The 23,566-nt window shown below is 47.2% G+C and overlaps 1 protein-coding gene across 2 annotated transcripts in view; it reads left to right on the top strand.

The window, feature by feature from the left end:
* The window catches only part of SPOCK1 (SPARC (osteonectin), cwcv and kazal like domains proteoglycan 1), a 549,728-nt gene that overhangs the window by 396,362 nt on the left and 129,800 nt on the right, over positions 1-23,566 (top strand). For both annotated transcript variants that reach the window (XM_036848672.1, XM_036848671.1), the window contains one exon: positions 16,151-16,277. In XM_036848672.1, the coding sequence (XP_036704567.1) occupies positions 16,151-16,277 (127 nt within the window). The remainder of the gene's footprint in view (positions 1-16,150; positions 16,278-23,566) is intronic.

The raw sequence follows: 23,566 nt of genomic DNA, 5'->3' as shown, positions 1-23,566 counted from the left end.
AAGAGGGGGTTAAGGGGGGTGTGCAGGTTTTGGAGAGGTCATTGTGAGGCATGATTTCCACCAGGGCTCAAGGCTTGCTGGGTGGCACACAGGTGTGAATCGTCATATTAACACACCTGCCTTTAAACATAAGGAAACAGACAAGCTCAAGCCCCCCTGCAACTCAGCGAAGGTGTGTGTTGCCTGCACATTCTGGGCCACTTTCCAGGATCCAGGGAGAGTAGTGTCGTGGTGTCCAGGGGAGCAAGGCCGGTGTGGCCTCAGGACACATCATCTTCTTTTACAGAAGTGATCAGATTGATTTTCCCCCTTTCACTTACTTCTGTTTTAATTTTCTTAAACCTCTTTCCTTCACCTTTGTTATTAATAAACCTACTGTGGCCGGCTTGCTGCTCTGCTGAAACTCATCAAGATCCCAACTCACAGGTTTCCAGTTTAGACATTTTATATCAGACTAATTCAACCAATGAACCGTGAAAGACATTCTTTATGGATATCAGGCGCCAGAGTAGGGCCTATCTGGGGCACTGACCATGAGGGTTCTGGGGCCAGAAAATGGACTCGGGATGATTTAGATGGGCATCCGAGGCTATCTTTAGATGTACTTTTGTTTTAAATAGAATGTTCTCAAGCTAATATCCTGTCTTTAATGTTCCTCACAGAGGGGATGGGCAGCCAGCAAGGCCTTCCATGAACAGAGGGACAGGAGGGATGAAAGTGAATTAGTCTGGGGACCTTGGTACCTTTCCAGGGCGCACTCTTAAGTGATGTTGTTCATGGGTACGCACTGAAATGAACGTGGCTGTCTTACTGTGAAAGGCCCCTCTTCCAGACTGTCTTTTCCATGGTCCTGCTGCAGCTGGGGTGCTGGGGTGTCCTGCTTCCCACTTACCTGACGTGAGGAAGGAGGCTCTGGCCCAAACCTCCATGGCTCTGAGGATTCCCAAGTGGAGGGCAAAGTGTCAGGGCTCCCCTCCAGCCTGGAACTAGTGTCCTTCTCTTGGCAGGTACCAGGGAGGCCATCTGTGAAGGTGATGGTGATGAAGGGCTTTCGGGCTTGAGTCCCTCCTGTCCTCACGTTGGCAGGACTAGTTCTCAGAAAGGGGCTCCCATGCACTGGTGATGGTGGGTTAAAGGTCATTAATTCAGATTCCACGAAGTTGGAGTCTGCGATCATTTCTTAAACAAGTATTTATGGTGCTTTCCACTTGCCAGACACTGCTGTGTGTTTGGAATTCTGTGATGAATGGACACAGTCTACCCTTGTGGAGATTAAAGTCTGTTGGAAAAGACGGGTAGAAAGAAAGTATCATATAAATTGTGCTATGCGTTAAGTAGGATAAGAGCAGGGTGCCATAAGAGAGAGTCACTTTAGGTTGGTTGAAGGGGGTGAAAGGTGAAAGGTGCCAGCTGGGGAGAAGGTACAGAGTAGGGAGAAGTGTTCTTTTTTTTTTTTTTTTTTTAATCTTTATTGGAGTATAATTGCTTCACAATACTGTGTTAGTTTCTGTTGCACAGCAAAGCGAATCAGCCATATGCATACACATGTCCCCATATCTCCTCCCCCTTGAGCCTCCCTCCCACCCTCCCTACCCCACCCCTCTAGGTCATCGCAAAGCACCGAGCCGATCTCCCTGTGCTATGCTGCTGCTTCCCACTAGCTATCTATTTTACATTTGGCAGTGTATATATGTCCATGCCACTCTCTCACTTTGTCCCAGCTTACCCTTCCCCCTCCCCGTGTCCTCAAGTCCATTCTCTACGTCTGCGTCTTTATTCCTGTCCTGCCCCTACGTTCTTCAGAACCTTTTTTTTTTTTTTAAGATTCCATATATATGCATTAGCATATGGTATTTGTTTTTCTCTTTCTGTCTTACTTCACTCTGTATGACAGACTCTAGGTCCATCCACCTCACTACAGATAACTCAATTTCGTTTCTTTTTATGGCTGAGTAATATTCCATTGTATATATGTGCCACATCTTCTTTTTTTTTTTTAAACTTCTTTATTGAAGTATAATTGCTTTACAATGGTGTGTTAGTTTCTGCTTTATAACAAAGTGAATCAGTTATACATATACATATGTTCCCATACCTCTTCCCTCTTGCATCTCCCTCCCTCCCACCCTCCCTATCCCACCCCTCTAGGTGGTCACAAAGCACCGAGCTGATCTCCCTGTGCTATGCGGCTGCTTCCCACTTGCTATCTATTTTACATTTGGTAGTGTATATATGTCCATGCCACTCTCTCACCCTGTCACATCTCACCCCTCCCCCTCCCCATATCCTCAAGTCCATTCTCTAGTAGGTCTGTGTCTTTATTCCCGTCTTGCCACTAGGTTCTTCATGGCCTTTTTTTTTTTTTCCTTAGATTCCATATATATGTGTTAGCATACTGTATTTGTTTTTCTCTTTCTGACTTACTTCATTCTGTATGACAGACTCTAACTCCATCTACCTCATTACAAATACATCCATTTCATTTCTTTTTATGGCTGAGTAATATTTCATTGTATATATGTGCCACATCTTCTTTATCCATTCATCTGATGATGGACACTTAGGTTGCTTCCATGTCCTGGCTATTTTAAATAGAGCTGCAATGAACATTTTGGTACATGACTCTTTTTGAACTATGGTTTTCTCAGGGTATATGCCCAGTAGTGGGATTGCTGGGTCGTATGGTAGTTCTATTTGTAGTTTTTTAAGGAACCTCCATACTGTTCTCCATAGTGGCTGTATCAATTTACATTCCCACCAACAGTGCAAGAGTGTTCCCTTTCCTCCACACCCTCTCCAGCATTTATTGTTTCTAGATTTTTTGATGATGGACATTCTGACCGGTGTGAGATGATATCTCATTGCAGTTTTGATTTGCATTTCTCTAATGATTAATGATGTTGAGCATTCTTTCATGTGTTTGTTGGCAATCTGTATATCTTCTTTGGAGAAATGTCTTCTTAAGTCTTCTGCCCATTTTTGGATTGGGTTGTTTTTTTTTTTATATTGAGCTGCATGAGCTGCTTGTAAATCTTGGAGATTAATCCTTTGTCAGTTGCTTCATTTGCAAATATTTTCTCCCATTCTGATGGTTGTCTTTTGGTCTTGTTTATGGTTTCCTTTGCTGTGCAAAAGCTTTTAAGTTTCATTAGGTCCCATTTGTTTATTTGTGTTTTTATTTCCATTTCTCTAGGAGCTGGGTCAAAAAGAATCTTGCTGTGATTTATGTCATAGAGTGTTCTGCCTATGTTTTCCTCTAAGAGTTTGATAGTGTCTGGCCTTACACGTAGGTCTTTAATCCATTTTGAGTTTATTTTTGTGTATGGTGTCAGGGAGTGTTCTAATTTCATACTTTTACATGTATCTGTCCAATTTTCCCAGCACCACTTATTGAAGAGGCTGTCTTTTCCACATCTTCTTTATCCATTCATCTGTTGATGGACATTTAGGTTGCTTCCATGTCCTGGCTATTGTAAATAGAGCTGCAATGAACATTGTGGTACATGACTCTTTTTGAATTATGGTTTTCTCAGGATATATGCCCAGTAGTGGGATTGCTGGGTCATATGGTAGTTCTACTTTTAGTTTTTTAAGGAACCTCCATGCTGTTCTCCATAGTGGCTGTATCAATTTACACCAACAGTGCCAGCTGGGGAGAAGGTACAGAGTAGGGAGACATGTTCTTGGAACTGGGGAACAGCCTTTGCAAAGGCCCTGGTTCAGGGAAGGGAAAGGGCCTTAGTGTCCTAAAGGAAGTGAGAGGAGAGAGGCCTGAGCTGCAGGAAGGCAGTGACAGAGGGGACCTGGCTGCATGAGGCCAGAGAGGGAGGCAGGGCCCAACCCTACAGAGCCTCAAAGGCCACGGATGGGGTTGGCTCTCAGGCCAGGTATGAAAGGAAGTTTTATGTGGCTTTAAGCCAGAGAGTGACATAAAAATGTGGCTTAGGATGGACTGAATTTTTTTATTACTTTTGGATTATAGTTTATTGCAAAAGCTTTTAAGAAAGCATCAGAATAAAACAATTGTCTATGAATTGAAGAAGATTTAAAATGACCACTGTTAAAGATCTGGTAAGAGTTTTTTATAATATAATCGACAAGAAAATGTGGACTGAATTTTCTTGAATTCTTGTTCTTAAAACCAGATTGTGTGCTATGTGAGAGGAGCTGGAGGACTCTGGGTGTGAGTGTGTGTGTGTGTGCACATTCACGCACGTTCACACACGTTCACGCACACATGCGCTCACAGGACGATCCTAAAGCTCCCCTCGTTGGAGCTGGTAGCCTAGTAGAGGGGACTAGGGACACAGGTGCATACAGTCTAGGTTAGAAAGTCAAAAGTCCCATGAACTAAAGTTAAAATTCCAAGAAGGGAGCAGCCGCTTCCCCCTGCAATTGGGGCTGGGACATGGGTAGAAGGCAGGGAAGGGGCAGCATGGACCAGTGGTATTTACTAGTATCCCTAGTAGTTTAAGGGCATGTAAGGACTCTGGCTCAGACGCTGTGTGACTTGCTCAATCCTGCCCAGCCTTTATGTGGCAGAGACGGGGGACCAGGGCAAGGCTGCCCGAAGCCTATCTTCTGTGTAAGGGCCACTTTGCCTTCCAGACACTTTCCTACCTGGAATCTGCATTTTGTTATCAGTGGATGACTTTAAAGTAATGCTGGAACATAGTAGGTGTCCAGTGAAAGCCAGTCTCCCATCTGAGCCTCCAGTTGCTCAAGGAGCCATCAGGTGGGGTGATGATCCTTGCCAGCCTCACGTGAGCTCACATCTGCAGAGACCCTGCTGTTCTTCACGTTCTGGCTGGCTGGTGTCAGTAGTCATGGCTAGTGGGTTCCCTGCCACAGAGCACATCCCCCCCTACCCCGATCATGCTCATCCCACTTACTTGTAATACCTAGTTCCCTCTGGAGTATAACTCCAGGCCTTGGCACTCTGCAGGTATTCACAGTACAGCATTTCTGGTGGGTATTTTGGCCTCATTGGCCCTCTAGTTCCATTTTGGAGAATCTATCTCATGGAAGCAAATAGAGATACACGTAAAGATCTGTATTCAAGGCTGTTCAGTGCCCTTGACTACAGTACTAAAGAAATAGAAACAACCTCCTCCTTGTCCATTATAGAAGAATGCTTGCACCCATCAGAGTGTGCCTTCTGTAGAATCCCCTTCCTCTAGGTGACCTCTGCGTTAACTCTTGCGGTACTGGGGGCCTCCTCCCCAACCTCCTGAGACGGAACCTCTGTCCTGGGACAGCTCTCACTCACTGTGTCGAGAGATCTTCCTTACACTGACTCAGAAGGTTTTCTCTTGGTAACTTCTAGACTTTGGTGCAGGTTCTACTCTGGAATAGCATTAGGGCACAGGGTTACTGCTCCCTGTGCCAACACATTCTTGAGCATCTTGTCTGTGCATAGGAGCCGCTGGGTACCTGAATGAGCATAGTCCAAAGTAGCCAGTGATAAAGAGCTGCAGGGCACGAACAAGGGACTGGGAACACAGGACAGACATACTTCAGGGAAGGGGCGGGGCTGTCTGAGACATCTTCTGTGAGGAGTAGCCTTGGAGCTGGCCCTTGGGAAAGGGTGGGAGGAACCTGGCTGGAGAAGGTAAGTGTTGGAGAAAACACAAGACCAAGGGAGCTAGGCTTCATTCTTGGCCGCCCACCCAGAAAATTCCCTACCAGTGAAGGCCACAGAGGCAAGAAGGAACTTGTCAAGGGCTCCAGCTTCTCTCCTCTGACCTTGACTGTGAAGAAAACTTTCAGAGCAGGAGAAAGTTATGATGTAGATGTGGCCATGCCTGTGTTCTGCGGCACTGGTGGTGAATGGCGCCATGTTGATGGTTTGCAGATGATGGTGTTCAGCTGGGTCTCCTTGGATCCATGTATCTGTCAGCTTCCAGCCTGTCTCTGGGCCTGTCCTGAAAAGGTGGTATCCCCGATGCCATCTACCCACCTCTGCTTCATTTTGCCGACTTGTTCTTCCTAAAGTGGATCATATGCGGCCCTCCCAGAATGGGGTTGCTTTGCTGCTGGTGACTAGAAAACAAACGTGGCTATGTTTTCTCTCATACACATGTCCCATAATAATTAACTGCCCCTCAGGAATGCAAGCACGTATTTTCTAAGATGATAGCAGCAGAGCCTATGGTAGAATTGCATGTGCCTGCACTCACCCTCGTGTGCACACCTGAGCTCACACACACTTAGCTGGAAGTCGTGGTAGCAAAACCCTCGGTAATTCTAGCCCCTCCCGAGAAGAGGCAGGATTATGAACACTCAGAGAGGGAGGCAAAGGAAATTCTTGGCCCTGGGCTTTCATTTGATTTTTTTCCGATGAGCGTATCCATTGCTAAAGATTTCCTCTAAGGTCTCAGGGCTAGAAAGGGACCTTGCTTTCTTGGGCCAGCAAACAAAGACAATTAGCAAACAAGAAATCAAATGGGAATGCCAAAGGCCAGTGGGTAATTGTAACAGTTCCTCTCCTGCCCCCTTTTAGGAAGAAATGGAAATTTACAACAGTACTCCGCTATCCATTATCCTAAGGGAATAAAGAAAGCCCAGCCATTCACTTACATTTTCCTAATAGCTGCTGTTACACTGCTGGCTTGGCACTTTGCATTAATAAAGCAGAATTTTAGCTGGGGCCTGTAAGTGTATGTGTACGTGTGTGGGTTTTACCTGCAGGCCCCAGTGGCCGAGCTCTTCAACAAGCTGAACTTTGAGTTAAAACCCCACCTTTGCTGCCTCATAGAGCCCCTTGGTGCCAGTGGCCGTGCTCTGTCGTTGCCTCAATGGAAGGTGACTGCAGACACAGAGTCTCAGGCCACTTAGTGGAATTTACATAATCACATCAGCCTGCTAATCTTCATGATTTGATGTGGGCACGCTGAGGGCATTGTGAGTTTAGGTGAGAGCTAGGTTTGATTAGGATCCCTGGACATATCTATTTGGTTTCAGGTATAAGGAAACCTTGATTCAAGTAATGTCCAGAAATGTGAGGAACACCAGAGATCTGGGTTTGTAATTCGGCAGGTTCCTTTCCTTCTTGTCTTTTGCCCATTGGTCACACAAATTGCTTCTGATGCTCTTAAATGTAGAATGGCTAGAGGGTGGTGATGGGGGGTCCTGAAATTAATAGCACGTAGAAATTTGCCACGTGGAAGTTTTCTTGGATAAGTTAGCATTCTCAGAGAATCTTTACCGTTTCAGGATGTAAGAATAAAAACAGTTAAAGTAACACCTACCCCAAATAAATTCAGCCATCCAGAGTAATTAAATATCATTATGCTAATTAATAATTGTTACATGTGATGTGTGTTATAGGAACTACATTTAACACAAATCTAGCATTATCTTTGAATTCTTTGCCCAATTTCTGGCCCATAGTAGGTATATAATAAATGTTTACTGAAAAAGTAGACTGTCTCTAGGATCCTAACCACCTTTGGAATACTTATACCTTCAGTTTTGACGGCTTTGCTTAAACAGGCCCTCAAAATGCAGTAATGTAGAAACTTAGTTCAGATAGATCTGACCCCTTGTTCTTCACTGAAGCCTTTGAGGACTGGTCAGGCGGCTTTTACATAGATAAACTCCCTTTTTTTCAGCCCTCCTTCCTGCACCTGGGAGATCTTTCTTCTGTTTCAATTACCTTGACTTTTTTAAACACTACTGGAGAAATGGAGGGTTGGCAAACAGGGGTAGGCTTGAAAACATGCACTTCTTTAAAAATTCTGAAAATGCATTCCTTTTTTAGATTTTGAACAGATTAAACCAGCAATACGTGGTTGTAAGAGAGTCACATACTAGACATATAGAGTAACAAAGTGGAGGTTCCCTTTCTCACGCCCTCAGTCTTACCTGGCTAAGGGTGTGTTCCCTGTGGTGTGTTCCCTCTTAAACATTTTCAGCTCTTTTACACATGCACGTACAGTGCTGTTGGAAACTCTCCTCTGGCTACTGAATCTTGTCATCTATGAAGATTAGATGCTTTTCACCTGCCTGGGCCATTACACAGCTCAGGTGAAAGGCAGGTCATGGAGGCTCAAGTTGAAATGAACTGTAGTCCAGAGGTTGCCGTTCATATACACCCAGAGAGACGTTCCTGCTTTTGGAATTGCATCCATACCAGGCACATATCTTTTTGGTGGCCCTGGTTCTGCTCTATAAACTTAAAAAATACATCCTTTTCCTATGGGTTTGAAGGTGCTTTAGAAAGCTGGCTTGGTGGTGGTTTGGAAGCATGCCTGGGGACTGATGGCTCTCTGCGAATTCTGGCACCTGCTTATCTCTTCTGATGGATCTGAGCCTCGACCTGGCGTATGTCAAACCCTCAGCCTCCTTACCTGGACCAAGCCAGATGGAGTGAAGACACATAAGGGTGCTGGCTTCCCTGTGAGTGACATGCCAGCTTGAATCAGTGGATCAGGAGATGCTCAACCCTGATGACCAGGGCCCCCCTTGTGAGTCTGGATCCTCCCATAAGTCTGCTTTGCTCACGAAGTCTCCTCGACTCATACTCACTCCCGACACTTCCCATGTTCTTCCCATGTTGCACTATTACTTCCCTCCTTCTTGGAGCTGCCGGGAGGAATGAACGTGACAGTTCATGTAAAGGGCCTGGAACATTGCGAGAGCTCAGAACATGGTCCTTATTGTTGCTGGTAGTAATAACAGTAGTATCAGCAGAATCATAAGTCCTCAATAAATGTGTAGCTGCTATTATCATTACTATACATTTGCCCTTTTAAATTTCAAGCTTCTGTAAACAGCATGTGCTTATACCATGTGAGTGCCCAGTAGCCCTTAGAACACTCCGAGATGCACAACATAGTAACAATAGTTACTCCACGGAGGCTGGGAGTTCTTTCCACAGTTCTCTAATAGACATCTGTTTATTAGGAAACTTGGACTCTCTTTGGACAGGATCTTGCGTCTGGGACCTTCTTCACCTGGAAAAGGAAGGAGACTCCTGAGCCCACGGGCACCAGGATGGAGCATGTCTCATGTGGGAGCCTTTCTCTCTCACAAAACAGCTTTTGTAAATGACACAGGCCATTATGCTCCTCCTGTGTAATTTTATGACTTGGTATAATGACTCAAATAATCCTAACAATGGAGGAATTATAGCCTCATTTTACAGGACAGATTATTTCAGTGGTTAACATGTTTTCGTTCCAATTAACATTCATTATTTTGTCTCTGGTTCAAAATAGCCACCATATCAACTATCTGAGTATCTTCCATCCTTGTTTCAGAAGCAATTAGTTCTGATTTTGCAAACAAATTCAATCTTGGTTTTCAATGGGCAGTTTGACATTAACATGAAGGTAAAATGCAGTAATGCTGGCTGCCAGCAAACAGGCACTGTGATTAATGGAAAGGGTTGATTCCTGGGTGGGTTCTCCAGGCCTCTGAGCTGACAGGTCTGCCGTAGAGATTTGATGAGAGAACAAAGACAGGACAGAGAAGAAGGGCCTGGGACTGGTTATGTAGGCCTCTGTTTTTTCCTTCCATTAAATGGAGTAATGGCAGCATCTACTGCCAGGGTGTTGTTGTGGGCGAGGAGTCAGGGAGAAGTGTTCAGGGCATTTAGACTGGAGTGGAGCAGTCACAGAAAAGAACTGGAGTGCTGCTGCTACTGTTTGTGACCTGGAATTGCTTTTCTCTTTTACCAGCTGTTCATATGCAGAGTAAAACAGTTCTGTCAAAAGTTATGCAAACACGTTAGAATGCACAGTGTATTAAATAAAATGAAGGAGTCTTCTTCAATAACTGAAGAAAGGACTTCCCTGGTGGCGCAGTGGTTAAGAATCCGCCTGCCAAGGCAGGGGACACGGGTTCGAGCCCTGGGACGGGAAGATCCCACATGCGGCGTAGCAACTAAGCCCATGTGCCACAGCTACTGAGCCCACAAGCCACAACTACTGAAGCCTGTGTGCCTAGGGCCTGTGCTCCACAACAAGAGAAGCCACCGCAATGAGAAGCCTGGGCAACGCAACGAAGACCCAAAGCAGCCAAAAATAAATAAATAAATAATTTTAAAAAATTTTTTTGAAAAAAATGTCAGCAGTTCTATACAGCTGCAGCCCCTACCCCACTGCATCATTCAAATATTTTGATGCACTTTGTTGAATTTCATCCTGTGGGATTGATATCAGGAAATTTACACCTGCATGTATATTGATTGCTGGAAAAAAGTTCTCTAGAAGTCTTTGTTCTGACACTTTTACTGTGGGCCCTGATTATGGCCCTACTCTGCCCATGGTCATGTGAAATACTGGGTCACAACTCCTGTCATCAAAGACTCCCTTGCTTGTCATCTGGGGAAGTGGCAGGACTTGGGACTTGCCTTGATTGGTGAGGGTAGGGATCTCTGAGTGAAGAGTGGCAGGGTCCAATGGGAAGCAAGAGCAGGACATGCTGACGTGTGGACTTGTAGGTTAAGGTTGACTTTTCCAGGAACTAGGACAGGAAAGGGCAGTCATGATCTGGTCTGTCTTGCCTGCAGCTATTGCCGTCTTATAAGATATGTGGTCGTCATCCACTGTGCTGCCAGTGGTGAGTTGCTCTTGTAAATAAAATGAATAGTAATAAATGTACTTGCATAGTGTACCTTATAGAAATCCTCTGAGTGGTGTTCCAAAAAGTAGTTTTAGAACAAGTATGAACATGTGATTCTGTGCAGTGCTGTTAACTTGCTAGAAGATCCAAATAACACATTACTTGAATACTACCCAATCATGTTTGCTGGCAATTTCTAGTATTTGAATTTTCACTTTAAGCTACATTTCTTTATAAATACTACTAAACTTAATATTTCCTATTTGTTTTAAAAAACCACATAAATATAGTATTGAGAAGAAGACAGAAAAACTTATTATTTCAGCAATTCTCCAGAGTTCTTGAGAATTCTCATTTCTCGTTCCCAAGTTTAAAAATTGCTCTCAGTTGGGAATTTGGAAGCTCTGTCTCGGAGGTCCTCCCCCAGCTTTGGAGACAATCTCCCTTCAAGAGGATGGGGGTCCCTCAGCCCTCAGAAGCACAGGAGAGTCCTCCCTACCCACTTTTCTGCTGTCTTCAGACATTCTTGCTAATTGTTTTTTGCAAGTCTGAATTAGGATTTCTTAGTCGGTCAAATTCTTAACTGCTTAAACAACATGCGATTTTTGTCTTCTGGTTAGTGCTAATAATTTCCAGAAATAAAAGGAGAAAGTTCTAAAAGTCCAAATTAATACATTCACTTATTTCACTGAGCACACCTGTGTGTCAAGGGTCAACCATGTTTCCAAGCACCAGGAGCACAAATTTGATTAAGACACAGTCACTACCCTTGAGGAGTGTACAGTCTATTGAGGAAGACAGAAACAAAATGAACTGCTTTGTGCTGTGGTGACTGTCACAGTTGGGTCTGAACAAGTTGTGTGTTGGGACAAATAATGTCATGGTTAATTCTGCTTGGGGTAGGGCTCCCAGGGGGAGGAGAAACTTCATGGAAAGCAGTCGATTTGCAGCTTAGACAAGGGGCAGATATTTGCTCTGTAGGTAGAAAGCGTTTACCAAGTCAATACAGACTTGAGTTTGCATGGCACATGTAAGGGGCTGATATGGCTGGCTGGAGGTAGAATCAGTAGGACCTGAGTGATGGGGAGAAGTGGTGAGGGCAGGGAAGGGAGGTAGGTGTCCAGGATGGGCTCCAAGGCTTTTAGCTTGGGTGTATGCCAGGTCCTATCTGAATCATAGTAGCGTCTTAACATTTGGTCCAGTCAATCAAGGTGCTTGCTTGGAGACCAGTGGGGGAGACTGAGCAGAAGTGATCACAGGACCGTGCTGGGCTGCGAGTGCGGCCTGCCTGCCTGTGGAAGTCCTGGAGACTTCCTGGGGGAGGGGATTTTTGAACTGGGCCTTGAAGAAGGCCTTATGAGGCAGAGAGGGTTGGAGGAGAGAAACGTGGGTGGGAATGAAGGTGTTTCAGATCTGGGAAAAGCTCACACGATGGCACAGGGTACAGAGCCCTTTGGTGGCCTCTGGGAAGTAGCAAAGGGTGGCTGGAGAAAAAATATTTGGCATTGGTGGTCAGTGTGTGTGTGCACATTGTGTGCATGGGTGTGTATATGCGTGCACACGTACGTGTGCATGGGGTGTGTGCGTGTGCATGATGTATGTGCGTAGGCACGTGCATAGGTGTGAGTGTGCATGGGGGTGTGTGTACATGGGGTATGTGTGTATGTGCATGCATAGGTATGTGTGTGTATACATGGATGTGTGTGTGGCGGGGAGGTTGGAGAGGGAAGCAGACAGACAGTGACCCAGTGAAGACAGGCTCAGTCAGTTTAACAGCAAAACTAGGAGTTCAGATGATGCCCTAGGAGGTGGGGAGAAGATGGAGAATTAAAGCATGGGAGTCACGTCACCAGATTTGGACTTAAGAATCATCACTCTGCTTCAAAAACATACATGCTGGGAATTTTGGTAAACTTAAAAAAAAAGGATCAAGAATAAGGAACTGAGCGAAAGAGAGTAAGCAATGCCGGCGATCTTCCGATTGTCTTTCTTCTCTCCCTCTTGTCGGTTGGGATGTTCTGTGCCGCGCTGTGTGTAGGGTAGGAGGCGTGGCTGCCCCCAGCAGCAGCCAGGCTGGGATGGAGTTAGGGCTCTGTGGCCAAAAGGAAGGCTGGCAGGACCTGCCTCCTGGACTAAATTGCTTGTGTCGCCCCAGTTGATGAATGTCTCTGACATTGGGAATAGCAGTCCCATCAAGACACCTTCATCGGATTTCACTCTTCATTGACTCAAGAAGTGAAATATCTTAGAGCCAGAAAGCTTAGTCCCTTGCCTTGACTGGGTTGGTTATTTTTTATGGTTTGCACTGAATTGTGGGGATTGAAATATACACACAATAACCAGGGAAGTTATGCCTCCTTGGGCTCACATATACTTGTACATTACTTTGTGTAATTTGGCCTCTGGACGGAGACTATAGGTTTGGGTGCCGTCTCCGCTAGGGTCCTAGTGGGGTAAGGAACACCTGGGTTTGCCTGGATATAATAAGTATGTTTGTCTCATTAGAAATGGGAAAACTCAGAATGGCTTGGCCTTTGTACCTCTAGTCCCCAAGGCATCCCAGGAGAAGTCAGACGTGGTTCCTCCTGGGCATAATCCATGACCACCTGGCATCAGGTATGAGAGAGCGCTTTCTCCACTGCAGGTGCAGAGTCAAGGACAGTGCTTCACGGGGATTTTATTTATAAAACTGAGCCCTGATGGTGAAAATATAGATGCCAAAATAGGGGAATTAAAATGGTCCTAGAGCAATGCAGTCATTTTCAGGATGACTTCAACCTGACAGATGCATATGGAGGAACTTGGCCATATTTCTTTGTGACACTGGGCAGTTCACTTCTGCTATGTGTGTCCAATTCCTCATTTATAAAATAAAGTTCTTAGACTAGATTCATTTTAAGGTATTTTCTGGCTCAGATAGTCTGTGATTTTGTGATTAACTGCTAGTAACCGCTGCAGTGGTCAGCACGCAGGGTACCACCCACTCACCCAATAAGGATATATCGAGCATCCTTGATGCATCAGGCCCACTAGGAAGCACTGGCCAGCTTCACCTCTTTGCCTCCCCTTAACGCGCTTGATAGTGACGTTCAGGTCCAGAGACAGGGATAACCCGCCACTAGCTGGTGATTAATAGGTCGTTCTATCTTTTCCTCAAAGCCAGTGGCTCAGTGTTCACTTCTCCCTTGTCTGCCTTTGGCTGAGCTCCTTCAGGCTTCCTTCCTCTGGGGCATCACTGCACACGGTTATGTCTGCTCCAGCAAAGCAGCCCACTCTTTGGACTTTATTGCCGCTTTCTGGCAACTCAAAACAAGAACTGCTTCAGTTGTGGCAACGCACGCTGGGGACTGACCCAGGAGAAGGGCTGCCAGACACCAGAACTGCTGCCTGTATTTGCTGATTCATTATCAGCATCAGACAGTCTGCTCTGCGAATGATGATAAATGTGTGGCGTTCTTCTGAAGGAATCACGTCCTCTGAGATTAACCCTGCGCCGGCAGCCGGCTTGTCCGCTGCATGGCATCCCATCCCCTACGATCCCCTTTTCAGGAGTCCAGGACACACCTTGAAAGAAGAAAGTGTGTTTGGTTAAGGATAATAGGAGACCTCGTGTCCATGTGATTTAGAAATGCAAACAGTAGGTGTTTTTATTCCAGACAGAGAGGCAGGGACAAGGTGGGTAGCTGCTCTGGAAGCGGGGAGGCGTTGGAGACAGGAGCCCCAGTGACAAACATGCAGGTGCCCCAGCAAATTTTCAGGCTGCTCATCTAGGTGGGACTGAGATGGGTTGAAGAAGAGTCATCCCTGGACACACTACAGCTATGTGAATGTTACCACACACCTAGACACCCGTTGTCTCCATCACTGTGGGCAAGACTCTTCCCCAGCTTGGCTTTAGTTGCTTCTGTTAGGAAAATGAGTCACCTGGACCAGGCCATCTCCAAGTGCCCTCGTAGGACTTCCTCTACCAGTTCATTGGTCCGACAGGCTCAGCCCTACAACCCGTCCAGCCTGGGATCCCTGATGGCTCCAAGTGTTGTGCTGTGGCTACGTGGTCCTCCTCTCGATGTCAGCCTCCAAGGCAGTTCCCCAAACAGACCTTCCTCCTCTTACTGCCTCCCCCAAATCGCTGGGGCAGGTTTGAAGTAGGATAAGAACCAAGTTGGTGGGTGCCGTTTCTTTCTCACTTTCCTTCATTTGGAAGAGGGTAGGTTATGTCAGATGCCAAACCCCAATTCCTGAGGAGCTGGAGATCCATTCCACACCTGGCAGAAAAGATGTCCTCCTTGGGGCCCATGAGTTGTGGGGAGTTCAGCACCGTTCCAAACCTAGGGCTTTAAAATTAAGTCATATTTCTATGGCAACAGTACTTTCATTCCCTATACCTCCATCTATTGGGGCAAATAATAATGATAACAGCAGACACCAATTTTGTTGCTTCCTATTTTCCAGGCATTATACTGAGTCGTTTACATACATCAGCTCATTTCAAACCTCATACCATCCCCTTGAAGGAGATACTATTCCCAGCCCCCCCCAACCCCCATTTTACAGATAAGGAAACTGAGATTTACAGCATGAAATATCCTGCTGCAATCACACTGTAAGAGGCAGAGCTGACTTTTGAACCTGTGTTTTCTGACTCTAGCGCCCGAATAAGCACCTCACAGGACTGCCAGAGCAAAGCACTTCAAGGGCACAGTGCCCGCCTGATTGATGGGCAGCTCACACTCACTTGTCCTCCACCCAGAACTCGCCCCTCAGCTGGGAGAGTGGCTCCCAGTGGTTTGCTGGGAAAGCAGCCTCAACTAAGAGAGAAAGGGAGGCCGTAACTGCAGGCCTTTATTTCGATGGTTTATGATATGGTGATGGGGTTCCTGCCGTCGACATAAGCCATCCTAATAGCACCATTTATCATTATGACAAAGGTCAGGATAGGGGGAGACCGGAGCTGGAATGAAAGAGCAGAATTATGATGATTTTAGCAGTTGAAAGTGACATCACCTCAGAACCGCGCTATTGAATGGCAAATTGAAAGCCGGACTGAAATTGCTTTAAAACGTATCCCGAGATGGTTTTCCACAGCTGTGATAAAGTCATTTGGTTGTGTTTGGAGATGCATTTCTATCTAGACTGTTCTCTGAGTTGTCTCTGCACCCTCCCACTCAGAGGCTGCTGGTCGGCCCCGGAGGCGTCTGAGGCTCTGGGTGCTGTTTGGGGGCACCTGCGATCTGCCACACCCCCGATGGGGCGCTGGGGAAGCTGACAGAGTCATTCTCTCATTGTCTTTTTAGTGTGTCGTGAATGTCTCTTCATGTCAATAAGTCATGTGTTTACAGCATTTTTAATGGCCACATTGCTTTCCTCCATCCATCTGGTGGGTTGAACCTAGGCTTTTGGAACTGTCTCCTGCCCCCTGTCAGCAAGTTGGAACAAATGGGGGTGCTGGCCAGGGGCCTTCAGGATGTGCCTGGCTATTTGACCAGCCTTTATTTATTTGGCCTGTATCCAGGTAACCTGGAGGAAAGACCATGGAGACCAGAGCTTCAGTTACCTTATGCCCTCTTTTTTTCATCCTCAGGCAAAAGAAGGGGAATGTAGCCCACAGACACTGGGTTGGACCTTCGAATTTGGTCAAGTGCAAGCCCTGTCCCACGGCACAGTCAGCCATGGTCTGCGGCTCCGACGGCCACACCTATACGTCCAAGGTCGGTCTTCTTCGTTCTCTTTTTTGTCATCAAAAAGCACTCTGTGTCTGTTTGTTCTGACAAGGCTCTCTGGGCCAAAACTGGGGCCTGTGAATCTCAGTGGACTTTGGGGCTTGCCCTTGAGAAGCTGCCACATGAACAGACTCTTTGGCCTAAGAGACAAGATAAAAGCGTTCTCTCCTATGTAACTGGAGTGATCAAGGGCTTAGGGGAAGGGTGATTCTGAGAGTGGTGTGTGATCCTGAAGTGAATCTAGGCCAGCTTCCTGGAGGAGGTGAGGAAGTAAGCTGTTCCAAAGCTCAGCTGATGGGGAGCAAAGATGTGAGGGAGGCCCAGGATGCCTGCCTTACAGACAGCGTGGTGATAGGGAGGTGTATGATGTCGGCACACGTTTAAGCTGCATTTATTGTGTATCTAGAATGTATCCAGCACGACACCAGGTCCTGGGGCTAGAGGGGCTGCTGTTCCTTTCTCTGGGGACTTCAGGGCTTACAGTCTAATGCGGTGGAGGGGCAGGGTTGCTAGTATGGTGACAGGTCATTTTAACTCAAACCAGTGAAGAGAAAATGGTTTCATAGAAAAAGGGACTAGGCATAAAGTGGGTCTATTTACTCTTACTGGAGCAAGGAGGAGAAGTTTCACAGAGGAGGAGCATTTCATCTGGGCTCTAATAAAAGGAATTGCAGGCAGGGAAGCAGGGATCACCAGGGTGGAGGAAGGAGGTGACCATTTGTTCTTGGAACTCCAGGCAGTGTCCTTGGGCTAAGATTGTCCATTTGTGTTTGGGAATGGGTACATTTCGGTGGGATAATGAACGAAAGAAACCACAGAATCGACAGGGGTTTGCTTATTCTCTCATTCAACAAATATAAATCAGCACGCGCTCCCACACCCTTAGTGCTAGGCGTGAAGAGTTGTGTGTGCGTGTCCGAGACAGGGTGGGGGGCGAGGAGTTGGGCTCTGACTCTCCCATCCCCTCCAGCCAGAGCTGCACCGCTTTTATCTCTCTTCTTGTTTTCTCTGTAGGGATCATTTGCAGAAGGGAGTCTGGGGCTGATAAGAGTTGTAACTGGTGACTCCCTGTCACTTGTTGCCTTGTGGTCCTTGGGCTTGGGCCTTTACGCCGGTCCCACCTCTGTCCCTCCCCCACTGCACACATAGCTTCTGTTCTCTGCGATCCCCTCACCATCCTGACCTTTACAGCGTGGAGACTGCATAGGCCTGGGGGTCCCTCACTGCCTGCTGTCCTCAGAAGCTTATCAGGATTATTACAAGTAATAATGATAATCATGTATTATTATTCACCAAAAGAGTGAGTCATGTACTTTTATTCACTGAAAGTAGATGTTTATTCTCTCGGATTTTCACAGTTTTCTAACCAAAGGGAATATATGTAACAAAGCGGGAAGCCAGAAGGTTCACCTAGCTTGCACCCAGACCCGTGTAAGCTGCTTTAGGATATCAGGATCATAATTACTGCTTGGTAGTTCCTTTGTTCTTTCAACAGGTATCACTAGAGCCCTTCTTATGCACCAGGCTCTGTGCCAGGTGCTGGGGAAACTTATGATAGAGTGGAAATTAGAAAGTTGGCTCTTCTTCACGGCCAGAGTCAGTAAGCCACACCTCCCAACGTCAGACCTGCCGTGTGAATTACAGCTTCTCTGCCCAGGGTCACAGCCACAACATCCTGGCTCAGTAGCTCAGCCCAGCTTGGCTGAGTGTGTCTACCATCCCCGCTTCGCGTCTCTCCCTGACCCCAAAGGAACCACAGGCTTGCTTCTAACACCCTGTGCTGTCTGGACTAGTGCATTTATAATAACATTGATGACTCAGATCCGTCCCCCACTCCCCGAAGGCAGATCAGGCCATCATTGTCTTTCACCTAAAGCCCAGCTTCTAGGTATGTGAACAATTGCCTGGAGATTCTGTTAAAATGCAGATTATGACAGAGCAGGTCTGATGTGGTGCCTGAGATTCTGCATTTCTGACAAGTTCCCAGGTGACATCCATGCTGCTGGTCCACGGACCACACTTTGAGTAGTGAGGACTTTGGTTTCTATAGACACCTCCTATTGGGACTCCTTACATCCAGTCTGCCTTTCCCCGGCCCCCCAGATCCATTTCCACATGACATAAGAGGTGAGGGTAATTCTGCAATAAAAGTCTGTTTGTACGTCTCCCCCACTTAAAATGTATGGATAGCTCTCCTCTTGCGGTCGCAACTAAGCTGAGACCCTTCACCGTCAACAGCACAGCCCTCCAGAGTCTGTCTTCGTAATCACCTACTCTAGACAGATCCTTCATTCGTTTGTCCAGCAACTATCTCTTGGACACTTGTCATTGTTCTAGGCACTGTACAGAGCATGGAAGGGCAGTGGGGAGCCAGACCGACGCCATCCCTGCTCACTTGGAGGTTACGCTCTGGTAGGGGAGACAGACAGAAATAACTGACCAAACAAATCAATAGGTAACTTCAAATTTTGGTAACTGGTACCAAGCAAATACATGTGGTGCTCTGAAAGAGAGACAGAGTGCTTATAGCTTCAAATGCCAGCTCCCCCTGACCCCTGAGCTACAAGGAGCAGTCGTAACCTGTCAGCTGTGGCTTGAAATGCTGTCAGCTGCCCAGGGAATGTCTCTGCAAATGTTTGCTGGTCAGGGCCCCCCCTGCAGTTTGAGCAGGAAAGTTGGCTTTTTGTGTTAGAGAAGGTTGCCTGCTGAGAAGGCCTTTCTGAGGAGGTGTCCTTTAAACTCTGAGAGGGGGCATTGGTAGAATGTTCTAGATAGAGGAAACAGCATAGGCCAAGGCTCTAAGGCAGGATGATGAGTTTGAAGAGCTAAGAGGATGCCCTATTGGTGGCTGTGACAGTGAGGGGAGAGGCACAGGGGATGAGGAGGAGAGGGCGGATGTGAGGACAGTCCAAGAGGAGACATTAAGCCAAAGCTTGGAAAGTGAGCAGGTGGTCAGGCAATGCCAGGCTTGCAGGACGCTTGCTACTGTAAGTGCCTTCTTGCCCACGTCTGCCTTAAGTGGCAGGCTTAAGAGCGTGTGTGGCCCTAGAGGTAGAAACAATGCCTGTCTACCTTCACCAGGCACAGGACACACAGTGGGTGCTCGGTATCATGGATAAGAGAGAAGAACCACTGAGGACTCCAGCGGGGAAGGAATGGTGAGATTCCAGTGTGTGCAACCCCTCTGGGATTCGAGTGAAGGGGTTGCCGAGAGCTTAGTGATTGAGAGAAATAAGCCATCCCCAGCCTGGGCCAAGTTGCTTAGCTAAACACCCAGCCTGGAGCCCCGGCAGAGAGAGGCTCTTTGCAATGATTCTGTCTTTGTGAAGATCAGTTTGTGCTGTTCAGTTATTCCCTCCAGCTCTGGAGTGAACTGTCTGATCCTGGAGCCTGCGATTAGAGACGAGCCATGAAATGTCAGTGAGTGATCAGGGCTGTTGGGCAAGTGGCACGTTGCACATCAAACTCCAGCAGCAACCTGCCCGCTCGCCTCTGTCTCTCGTTCGCAGAAGGAGATTCAAATGCCAGCTGCCCATGACCCCTGAGCTACAAGGAGCAGTCGTAACCTGTCAGATGTGGCTTGAAATGCTGTCAGCTGCCCAGGGAATGCCTCTGCAAATGTTTGCTGGTCAGGGCCCCCCTGCAGTTTGAGCAGGAAAGTTGGCCTTTTGGGTTAGAGAAGGTTGCCTGCTTACAGGCTGTTTAAGAGGCAGGACCAGGATTTGGAAGGCTCCTTTGCAATGATTTTTCAAAAGAGGAATGGCTTCCAGATACTGCTGGGCAGAGCCCCAAAGCCTGCCCCAGCCTGCTATTCCTCTAGTGCCCTTGAATTCCTGCACCTGCCTCAGTCCTGAGTTTCCCAGACCTGGTCAGCTGTCTTTTCTTGGAGCAAGAGAAGAGACCTGATGCCTTCTTATCAGAACTTGTAGTGCCTTTCTCCCCATCCTCCATGTGGGGTAGACTGAGGCCCAAAGAGTCAAGGGCAGTGGCAGAATTTGACACTCAGAGTCTCTTGCCTGGATATCTGTGATCACCTGCTTCCAGTTAAAACAAAGGGGAGAGGCTGGTGGAGGGGCAGCAGTGCAATGGAAAATGGTGTGGGTGTTGGTTTTTGACATTCATCTCCTAGTTTTCTATCCACTTCCAGAAAGTTGGCGTTCTCTTTTTCCTAAAGAAATGAATCAAATGACTCATGCTGAAGGCATGCGTTGACTGCTCAAGACCTCTGAAGCCAAGACCAATTCTAAACCCTCGTGGTGTGCAATGAGACTTCCTTCCAAGGGGGATATTTCCGACTGGTCGGGTTCAGTATTGGAGTGATTTAGCTATTGCCCCTAAACATATGGCCACTTCTTTATTGAGGTTCAAGAACACATGTTAGTCTCACAGACAAAGCTGCCGCAGGACCACCAGTAGATGGGCAGTTAATAGAGTGAATGAGTTAACTGTTAGTGAACAAGTGACTTCCCATTCCCTGGAGTTATGGCCTTTTTTGGGTCATTGGGGTCAAGAAACAAAGGACAAATGAGACCAGGATGCATGCACAACTGGAAGTGATTTGATGTCATAAATCACATTCACAAAAAATCAGTTTTGGCAAAAATATATTGCAGCCCAGTCCTGTCATCATCAAGGAAACCTGTAATAAATAATCTCAGTCCTCCAGGGGAAGTGTTCACCCTTTCACAGATGGATCTGAGGTCTGTGGGGAGCACTGACAGGAGAAGGGGGAGGAAGGAGCGTGGGTATCAGCTCTGTCCTTGATGCCTGGTGTTTGTCTTCGGGTTCCATCAAACAAGCTTGCTTTCTGCTTCTGGGCCCTGAACAAGCAGAAGCTCCTAGAATGGGGGTGGGGATGCATTTAGAAGCCTCTGTCTGTAGCAGGGCTCTTCCAGTGTCCTGGCATCAGGGACACCACTCAGACCTCTGTGACTCCCCCAGGTCAAAGATAAAACCCGCAAGAATGCACAACATCTTGAGATGAAGGGATATAAGATGTTACATGGCAATAAATGACTCTATATTCAGACTCTACAAAGCATAACTCACAAAAGATAAGGAACAGAAAACTCCCCGCTGGGAATAGGCAAGTGGAGGCCAGCACTGCAGCTGGTTTGAGAATGTGGTAGAGACCCTGCCCCTCGACGTGGCTTCTGGGTAGTAAGGATCACCCTTATCATTTAACTTGCCCTGATGTCACATTCTCCTGGCCAGGAAAACTGAAGGAGTCCAGAAATTCAGCAAGTGTTTATTGAATTCTTTCTTACTCTGTGTCACGCATTGTGCTAAATACTGGGGATATGACAGAAGACGAAGCCCCGGTTTTCACGGAACTTACAAGGAAGGTAGACAGATTACAAAGCAGTGTCCTTTCATTAAAATAGGTGTTCAGATAAGGGATGTTCGGGATGCTGCAGGACCCAGAACAGGGCCTCCTCAGCCAGTTTGGAGGTGTGACTTAGTCTTCTTAGAGGAAGTGATGGCTCATTGAGATCTCAAGGCTGGAAAGAGTCTCCTGGAGTATGAATGGAGGTGGAAGGTACAGAGAGTTCATTCATCAGAGGAAAGAGGGGGCTCAAGAGATGAAACAAAGCACAGACCCTCTTGAAGGAACCGGTGAATGTGTCACTATGGCAGTGTCGCATGGGGATTGGGGACAGGGGTTAACTAGACACAGAAATGAGGCTAGAAAAGTGTCAGGGGCCACTTTTCCAGGGCCTTGAAGGCCAAATGAGAGGGGTTGCACTTTACGCTAAGAACACTGGGGGTCTTATTAAGGACTTCGATTTTTTCACTGGCTTACACTGGCTGCAGGATGGGAGCGGTTGGGCAAGCCTGGAAGCCTGGACTTGTTTTGTGGTTGCAGAGATGGATGGGAAGCAGTCTGAAGAGGCATTCAGGAAGTCATAGCTGGACTTGGTGACTGTCTCAATTTCAAATACAGAGAGTCATTTTAGTTGAGCTCAGCAGAAGGACATCTTCCCCATCTGGATCCCAATGGGACTTGCGGTTGCTCTTGCCAGCAGCTTTGTGGCCTCAGCCTAAACCAGAGGGACCCCGTCGTTTGTGAGTGCCTTTCCTTTCTCTGCTGTTATCCGCGTAGAAAGATGAAGGCTCCTGGTGTCCTGGCTGGCAGTTTCTAGTTTTGCCTGTAAGAAGGGAAGCAGCACTGTGGCTGATGGAATCCGGCCAGCCCAGGCTTCAGGTGGGCAATCTCAGCTTTCTCTCCCTTTGGAGGGGAGAGCGGTTTGGGAAAACTGTGAGCAGATCTGGAGTGGTGCTGGGGACCTGGAAACTCAGAAGGGAGCGGGAGTGGAGGTCCCCGCTGCTCCAGGTTCTGGCCCTGGTAGGTGTCTCCTGGCTGGGCCTCTTTTAATAGGACTGCTTTGACATCTCTCCCCCTGCACCCACCTGACCGGAACTCAGACGTCAGGGCTGGGACTGCTCGTGTCCAGGCAGAAGCTGCACGGCCTGACCTCTGAGGGGAGGGCCCTTGGAGTGGCCCTGGGAGCCCTGTTCACCCTGCTAGCTGGCATCAGCCCGGCTGCTGGGAATGGACAAACAAGCCCGGCAAACACCCGTCTGCTCTTCCCCTCCTCCCACGACGTTTAGTTCATTAACAGCTGTTAAACAATTAGCAAATGGCTCATTTCTGTCTAGATGCAGAAGAGAGATGCAGAGTTAAGAAGCGCTGTGAAGGAAGATGGTTCTCCTCTGTTCTGAGTGCGCACACGCGAGGGAGGGGGAGAGAGAGCTTGCCTTACAGCGTTGGCATTTCTTTCAACACGTTGTTGCTGCGGATTATATTATTTTCAGAGTCGTCTTAATAGTTTCGAACAATTGCTACCAAGTAAAGGTCATGTTTGAAGTTCTTGGCAAATGGAGACTCTCTTGGCCGGCATTTCCCACGAACAGGCTGTTCTGAGGGTCAGAGCCAATCCAGGGCATGGATTTGTTAAGCCTTCTCAAGACAGTGTCGAGCTCGGTATGTCTTAGTCTCCCCAGACTTTTATGGCCCTGCATCCATGACAGGCGTGGGTGCTTTTTATGTGCGGCTCCTCTTCTTTGCTTTTTGGCTGAGTCGAGGCTGTCGGTGTTTTGGGGGACATTTTTAGATAGCCCTGCCTCCATAGAACCTGCCAGGTGAGAATTGTCTTCACTTGCAAATGGCTCATTGGCAAGGGCCTCACTTCTGACTAAGCAGAAGAGAAGATGATTGGACACTGAGGTGGAAGGCTTGCATTTGCACATTTTGTGCATCAGGAAACTGGAGCCTG

The sequence above is a fragment of the Balaenoptera musculus genome, chromosome 3 (genome assembly GCF_009873245.2).
Source record: "Balaenoptera musculus isolate JJ_BM4_2016_0621 chromosome 3, mBalMus1.pri.v3, whole genome shotgun sequence".
Lineage (NCBI taxonomy): Eukaryota > Metazoa > Chordata > Mammalia > Artiodactyla > Balaenopteridae > Balaenoptera > Balaenoptera musculus.
This window is presented reverse-complemented; position numbering and strand designations above follow the sequence as displayed.